This window comes from Branchiostoma floridae, chromosome 18, assembly GCF_000003815.2.
Source record: "Branchiostoma floridae strain S238N-H82 chromosome 18, Bfl_VNyyK, whole genome shotgun sequence".
NCBI lineage: Eukaryota > Metazoa > Chordata > Leptocardii > Amphioxiformes > Branchiostomatidae > Branchiostoma > Branchiostoma floridae.
In genome coordinates this window covers 3,758,763-3,766,943 of record NC_049996.1, presented here as the reverse complement: position 1 = coordinate 3,766,943, position 8,181 = coordinate 3,758,763, and the positions used below count along the sequence as shown (strand labels likewise).

At 42.0% G+C, this 8,181-nt stretch overlaps 1 protein-coding gene across 1 annotated transcript; it reads left to right on the top strand.

The window, feature by feature from the left end:
- Nucleotides 1-159: 159 nt before the first annotated feature.
- Nucleotides 160-7,545, top strand: LOC118405578 (keratin, type I cytoskeletal 15-like). Its single transcript, XM_035805127.1, has 7 exons — nt 160-815; nt 3,899-3,959; nt 4,317-4,471; nt 5,140-5,245; nt 5,440-5,565; nt 6,141-6,361; nt 7,231-7,545. Exons 1-7 carry the CDS (start codon nt 265-267, stop codon nt 7,331-7,333), a joined length of 1,323 nt encoding a protein of 440 aa, XP_035661020.1. The 5' UTR covers nt 160-264; the 3' UTR covers nt 7,334-7,545.
- Nucleotides 7,546-8,181: the final 636 nt, after the last annotated feature.

Sequence of the window (8,181 nt, the reverse complement as noted above, 5' to 3'; positions counted from 1 at the left end):
AATCCGCTATTGGACACACCTATATTTAAGATTAGACCAATCACATGGGAGTGAGGTGATAATTGACGAAGCTTAGATAAAGATTGGACCAATCACGTGAGAGTAAAGGGATAATTGACGGGAGCAACAGACAATAACGGGGCCCATAAATACAACAGGTTGTCGCGTGGCTTCACCACTGATCTCTCGACTTGTACATCGGTACGTCAATCCTTTGGTTGATTCTCGTAGTTTTCGTTGCTTCGCACGACCAAATCCGACATCATGAGCTACTCGTACAGCTACTCTAGCGGCAGCGGCGGCGGTGCAGGCGGCGTTGGTAGCAGCCTCAAGCTCGGCAGCGTTGGGGGCTTCCAGCAAGTTTCATCCTTCAGCGATGGCGGTGCGTACCGTACCTCGTGGAGCACCGGTGGCGGTGGCGGGGCCCGTGCGTACTCCGCGGGCAGCCTCAACGCATCCTCCGGCGCTCTCGTGCCGGTGAGCCGTAGCCGTTCCTACGTCCAGTACGGTGCTGGAGGCGGTGGTGGCGGTAGCGGTGTTAGTTTCGAGGCCAACGAAAAAATTGAGATGCAATCCCTCAACAATCGCCTCGGCAGCTACATCACAAAAGTCCGCGCACTAGAAGAAGCCAACCGCAACCTGCAAATCCAGATCAACGAGGCTTCGAGCGTGCAGGTGGTCTCTGATGATGGCATCGACTGGGCGGCGGAGTTGGCAGCGGCTCGTGAGGCACTCCTCGCCGCCAACTTGGAGAGGGCTCGCGTAGAGATCGAGCGAGACAGCGTCCTGTTGGAAGTCAACCAGTGGCAAGACAAGTAAGTCATTCAGGCCCTCTGTCCACTAGACAGCGATCGCGCTGCGCTCTCACTGCGCTCTCACTGCGACCTAAATAGGGTATGTGTAACCTTCGCTTTCACACTGGGTAGATCATACAAAATGTAAAAGTGTGACTGGGAAGACAACAAAATACACACAGTGTAAATTTTCTATACGATATGTATCGCAGAGAGAGCGCAGCGAGAGCGCTGTCCTAGTGGAATTAACTTCGCCAAGAAGGTTATGTTTTGGTACAACGCTTCTTTGTATGTTTGTGGATCAAAAACTTAACTGGAAAATACCTAGATAGATTTCCGTGGTCTTTTGGTAGGTGGGTAGGTTTTGACAAAGGCTTAAAATGATTAGATTTAGAGAGCGCCCCAGTTAAAAGTAGGTCTAGCTTGCTAAATTAGCACGTGCGTGGAGACGCATACAAAGTAGTGCATGACGATCAAATGACACTTTTGAAAAGTTGCACGGGCGATACCATGTTAAGAGAGATTTTGGGTGCCTTTTTTGTCTCAACTTTTCTCCTAAAATGTTCAAAGCACCAATGGTAGGAAATTCAATTTTGATACTAGTAAATTGTTGTAAGGGGTAGCCAAAAAACTGAACTGTAGCCAAAGAGACGTACAAAAGCAGGACAAATGCCAACTTAACGCGTTAACTTAAACTGTACAACGAAGCCACTTTCTTCTTGGCTAATAAAACAAGCTCTCTACGTTGTCTACAAAGAACGAAAAATTCTTTTGCAGACAAAGAATGGATCTTGCCTTGATAAAATCTTTTGTCAGACAACGGTTGTCTTTTTACTCCTGGGATGAAAACCAGGTGTTAAATGATGGGCGGGGCGAGTTTATGCTCATTTATTTTCCAGAGCGTCCCTTGTCAAATAGGTAGTCATTTACTGTCAGCGATAATTACAGTTTATAATGAAGGATTCTCGGCGGTACACCCAACGGCACTGAAAATTCCACCACCCACCTTTAATTATCACAAGGAAACAATAGGACGTGAGCAGACTACTAACTACGAAGTGATTATGCACTTTCAAGAGAATGGTTCCACCCCAATGGTTCGCTTGTGGGTAAACCAAATAGAAAGATAACATCTTTAAGTCACATGAAAGGTTGGGTGGTAATCGCATTTTTGGTAGCTATAGCAACGGTGGGGGTCTGATTTCCAAGAAGGATTATAGACTACCCGCGCATGCGCGTTTAGGAGTCGTCAGGAAATTGTAAAAATAGAGGCGTGTCCATCTCAACACATCTGGTAGAAAGTTTGGTCAATATTTGTCGGTTGGCTTTTAAAATCGTGCAAAACTTTCCGTTGTTGTGAAGATCTTTATGATCAATATCTTTTTTATGTTTTATTTAAAATCTGATGGCTGGATATTGAGAATTTTAACAATCTTTTAAAGCTAACGAAACGACCACGCCCACCGAACACATGTTCATATTTCAAAGCACAAAAAGATTAACTTATGAAAAATATCACTGGAATATCTTCAAAGTTACATTATAACGTCAAAAAGTATATTTTAACACTCATTCAGAAAATTTTAATTTCTCTCTACGTAAAATAATGACTAAGATAATTCGTTATCATCCAACCATAAAACTGGGTATATATCAAATCACACGTGCTTAGTTCTAGCTTTATAGATCTTATGGCTTGTTTAAAACATTAAAAACTTACACGTAAATCTAAAACACACAATGTACACTTTAAAAAGAATTGAGACTAAGTCACTCCCCTAAAAATATTTCGAATTTCTGTCCACTAATTTGTAAGAAATCCAACACCAACTGTATAACGTGCTTATTATCTAAGCATAACCCCTTGTGAGAATCCTTTATGATGAAAAGAAATCGTTAGTCAGTCTATTTCTCTTCAGAGAAAAAAGAACAGACACAGAAAATTGCATTTAAATCCGACAGAAGCCCTGGTTGTGGCTACCATTGTTTGTGGATAAGCTTAGAAAAATCCGGTCACACCGGTTCTCTGCACATGTTTTAAATGACTCTAGAGGGGAGCGGTTTTGGTCTTCTGTTCATTCCTAGACAAATTCCATTCCAACTACATTACTCAGAGTGTCTGTTGAATTGACAGTAAACACAGAGAAAAGGGCATCCTCACTGTTTCTGAAAATTCTATCAGAATCGAATCAAGTAAAAATGGCTACCAAAGTTAGAATTCCCTATATATTCACTCCTATCCCGCCGCATAACTCAAATTATCTGCTCAGTTGTACGGACTAAACCTTTCTTACTAAAAAGAATAAGCATTTTTTCTGATCATATCAGAAATTATTATATCAAGCTGTTTTTTTTTTCAATTGAAAGTCATATTTAGAATTCCTTAAATATCTATAATAAGGACGTTTCGAGACCACTTTTAAAATTTATTGAGTTAGGAGAATTTGTTTGGGGGCGTTTCGGTATTATTAGAAAATGAGCTATTAAATCTAGGCTTGGTGTTCTATTTGCCCCCCTCCCCTCAGCAATTGTGTACTGACCCCATGTTTTTGGTCACACGTTGGTAACTGTTGACTGTAAACTTTCACATGTCGTTTGATATGGTGCCAAAATAAAGGCACATAGGTTAGCAACAAGAAAGAGTCAGCTAAAAAAAGAAGCACTGCCCCTAAAGCCCACATGTCTCAATTGAGTCTTTCAATAAAACAAGCGGATTGTGGTTGAAAATTAGAAGTGAAAATTGGCTTTGCAACAAAAGGTGAAGTCTGTCTTGTTGTTTGCTCCCCGTGAACCATCACTCTAAGTATAGCACAAGTTTTGTACAGCCAGTACAAGTTGTGAAAGACTGAACGCTTTGGTCCGCTCACACCGAGTTCGCTCTTACTCTTTTTGAGGGCTTTGATGGTGAGAGCTTTAACGTGCTCGAGCTGTGACTCTTCTCAAAAGCTTAACGTCAGTGAAGAAATATGTTATTTTGGGGCCGAACTACTAGCTAGGGTAAATACAGAACCTTAAGGTTCTAAGTCAACAGCGCCAAGTATAAGACTACTTTGATACCTGCTAGGACTTAATCTTACCATAGAATTTTCTCATCTTTTCCTCAGGATTAGCGGTGTTATGGAGCAGCGCGCCATCTTGGACGACGAGATGAACATGCTGAGGAGGGTAAGACAGATCTAAATTGTTAAACCTTCTTTCAAAACCATTTAGTTGAAGAGAAGTTTCAATTGTATCGTTATTTTATGAACCTGATTTAAATTACTGAAAGAAATAGTCTCTAGTGAAAGAAAGTCTCGTTCCCGCTTATTGAAAAAGCGTTCTCGTCCCCAGTTATTAAAAAAACATGGTCTCGTTCCCAGGTATTCAAAGAAATGATCTCGTTCCCAGAAAGAAACGGTCCCTTTGCAATTTATCAAAAAGTAGTCTTCTCCAGAAATCAAAGGGGAAGACTGTGCCCTACCTAGTTACTAAAAGTGATGGTCTCGTTCCCAAGTATTAACCGAAAAGTGTTCTCATTCCCAGGAATCCGAGGAGCTGACCATGGAGAAGGTTGACCTCGAAGGTCAAATCGAGGGCGCGAAGGGCGAGCTGGAGTTCCTCAAGCAGCTGCACGCGCAGGAGGTCACTGACCTGAAGGGACGCATCGCCGCCTCGGGCAGCATTGAGATCAAGTCCGAGTAAGTACTGTTAGATTACTAAGAATAGGTTAGCTCCCCCCTCCCCCGCTAATGGTATAGTCCACGCATGCGGACTAGGGACTAGAGAGTTTAGTCTGGTTCTAGGGACTCATGTGAATACAACGCTTAGAATGTGCTTGATTATTCCCTGGCAGCAGAGGGATAGAAGCCAGTTAACAAACACCAGTACTACTACTTGTAAATACTGTCAGTCAGTCTATACAGACTTAAGTCGGAATCTAGAGTCTATGCAGACTATGAATATGCACCCAATTTGAAAATCCAATCTTGTTTTAACTTTGAGTCAATGGCCCCCGCCATATTGACTTGTAACGTTGCGGGTCGGCCATTTTGGATCCGACTGATCCAAAGCCACTAATCACAAGTAGAATTGGCAAGTTATTTAGCTTGACGTTGTGTTATAGTCCGGAAAACTCTTGGACACCTGTTTTCTGTAAGAAACGTGTTGGTCGCCCAAATTTAACACTGAAGAAACTTATTGAGTCAGAAACTGGTCTAGAGGGCCCGGGACTTCTCACAGCGATGAAAGACAGACTGTTCTGGAAGTCAGACTTTACTTGCTGCACCTCATAGAGGATACTTAATGATGATGATGATGTGGTATAGTGTATACATTGATTAACACAAATTTCCTTTTCTAATCGCAGTTTCCAGGCCGTTGACTTGAACGCCGCACTGAAGGCAATCCGTGAGCAGTACGATGAGATAGCGGCCAAGAACCGCGCTGAGGTGGAAGCTTCATTCAAGGGCAAGGTCAGTAAAGAACGTTTCTAGACCAACCTTTTCCGGGAATACAACACGCTTATAGACTAACGTTTTCCGGGAATACAACACGCAAACAAGTCCATGGCTTTCTTATCGATCTGTCTCTGTATTGTAACTGCCAAATCAGTATGCCACACATTGTGATATTGATGTAACGTGTCTGTTGCGCCCCCTGTCGACAGGTTGCTGAAGTGAAGGTGCAACAGGAGCAGAGTAGCGAAGCGCTGACCTTGGTGAAGACGGAGATTACCGAGACTCGCCGAACCGTCACGGCTCTCACCGCCGAGCTGGAGTCGCTCAAGGCCCAGGTAGGCATCTAAACAATCATTAATTATTGACGAAAATGCCGTTAAATGGCATTTATGTTCTTTTCCCGTTTTGACTGCTTTGACTCATTCAATCATTCATTCATTCATTCGTTCGTTCGTCCGCTCGTCCGTTCGTTCGTTTATTCATTCATTCATTCGTTCATTCATTCATTATCCAAATGTTGCTAGAGTGTTCGGAGACCTACCGTATTCCAAACTATTCTAAAGATAGAAAAAAAGTCTTACAAAAGCCTACTCAAATACAAAATCAAAACATTTCAAACAGGCGTTCTCAAGTTACCTTACGGACAGACATCTCCTTTATGAATAAACTACAATCACTACAATACCTAAGTTTCACGAAAGCAATAATTGTAAGAAGTTCCCCACGACAATGGCGGTCTCTAATTCCGTTTGCATTGCAGAGCACTGCAGCTAGGTGTCGCTGTTCACAATGCACTCCCAAACGTAAAGTATTGTCGTACACATATATATTGTTCAGCAACAACACTAAGATAATGCGCTCCTACACGTAAACATTGCAATAATATGATGCTGCTGTTCCTATTCTTCAGAGCTTCGCGATCCAAGAGTCTATCGCCAGTGCCGAGCGCGACAATGCGTCCCGTCTGGAGTCCAAGATGGAGATCATCAACAGCATTAAGATGGAGCTAGGCCGTCTGAAGAGCGAGATGTCCAGTATGCTGAAACAGTATGAGGACCTCATCAAGCTGAAGCTGGCTTTGGAGACGGAGATCGCACAGTACAACACCCTACTGTCGGGCGAGGAGACCCGGTAAATCTTTCACTTCAGGATCTAAGAACGTATGAAGAAATCTACTATTGCTAGCTACAAAGGGACATTTTGTACAGTTTATGCTAGCCTCGTTTTGGTGCAATGATCCAAGATGACTTCTGAAAATTCAAAATGGCTGCCACACCAGGAAACTGGTCTATTGTCAGTTTTAGGCAGCGAAAGAGCATTCTTAGTCGCAAGGCTTAGGAAACTAATATACATTCTGTGTGGCAAGTTCTGGGTTACAAAATGATATCTCTTGTTGCAAGTACTCAGGCAATAAAAGGACATTCTGTGAGTTTTGGTCTGCATAAGAAATTTCTTTGCGGCAGTTTTTAGGCCATAAAATGATACTCTATATCGTACGTTTTAGACTATAAAAGGGCATTCAATGTCCCTTTAAAAGGGCAATCTGTATGACAAGCATTAGGCTGCAAATGACATTTTGTGTAGAAGTTTTAGCCCGTAAAATGGTACTTTGAGTGACAAGTTGTAGTGTACAAAATGACGTACTGTGTAGCAAGATTTAGTCTATAAAAAGGATGGTCTGTGTGGTAAGCTGTAGACTACAAAATGACATTTTATATGGCAAGTACTAGGCTACGAAATGACATTTCGTGTAGCAAGTTTTAGGCTATAAAAAGCATTATGTGTGGCAGGTTTTAGGTTATAAAATGGCCTTCATTCTATGCGACAAGCTGTAGACAAATGGACATTCTACATGACAAGTGCTATGCACTTTTATCTATCTAATAACTACATGTACAAAAATAGTCAGAGCCAAAATTTTAGTTCCAATCATCATGTAAGTACCCACAAAGTACCCACAAAGTTACTACACTTCTGACCAATGATGTACTCTGTTTCAGACTGACTGACGTGGGTGTTGAGAGCAGCAGCAGCGCCTCCTACTCGACTGGCGGTGGCTCCTCCTACACCACCAAGACCGTCACCAAAACAACCCGTTACTAGGCGACGGTGACGTCAAGGGTGTGACGTCACACACGACGACTAAGCTACCCGACGATGATTAACATAAAACGCGGGAAAAATGAATTCACCACCTGCTATATCTGTAACATACATGTACTAAAGCAAACTCTTTTGATTTAGTACAATATGCTATAATGTATTGCAGTAAATAACTTTCGAAACATCTCAATAAAGTTGTTTTCCCGAACCTATCAGTATATTTGTCAGTCACTGTATTAGAATGCACGAGAATGTTGAGAGATATCTGTGATGCTACTATTGTAACTGCATGGACACATAATGATGCATATTGAAATCATTCCGCTAGGAGGCGCTCGTGCGTGGTCCCTTTTTTCTTTGAGACGAAAACCTCATATAAAAGCAGTTGCAAGAAAAACAAGACAAGGTACAGGACAGATATGATGAGCTTTCACTATATGAACATCACCGTTGGAAAATAAAAGTCGAAACTGACGAAAAGACAGAATAAAAGTAAAATAAGAAATGGTAACGCTATATTTTGGTTGGGCAGTCCAGGATGGGAGGGAAAATTCAAGGTCATATCTAGAATCACAAATGGTTTATTGCAAGACTTATGGGTCGTTCAGTTAGTAAAATCACCACGTGTTTGCTTCAAAATACTTTTGTTATTGTTTTGTGAAAAGAAAATTATGATAAGTAACTGTCAGAAAAGAAGATGGTAGAAGATGATGGTAGAAGAAAACGAAAAGCATTTTTCACCCCGACATCTGCTCGGAGATAATTAGGAAGCCAAATAACTGCACCGCCCATGAGCGCCACCTACCGTAATTTAACCAAAACGCATTACGTCACGACCATATAAATTG

What these genes read in the sequence shown, in the direction of transcription:
- LOC118405578 (XM_035805127.1), top strand. Translation starts at nt 265, where the DNA reads ATGAGCTACTCGTACAGCTACTCTAGCGGCAGCGGCGGCGGTGCAGGC. An exon ending in AGCATTGAGATCAAGTCCGA is followed by an intron (nt 4,472 to 5,139) that starts GTAAGTACTGTT and finishes TTCTAATCGCAG; the next exon opens with TTTCCAGGCCGTTGACTTGA. An exon ending in AAGCTTCATTCAAGGGCAAG is followed by an intron (nt 5,246 to 5,439) that starts GTCAGTAAAGAA and finishes CCCTGTCGACAG; the next exon opens with GTTGCTGAAGTGAAGGTGCA.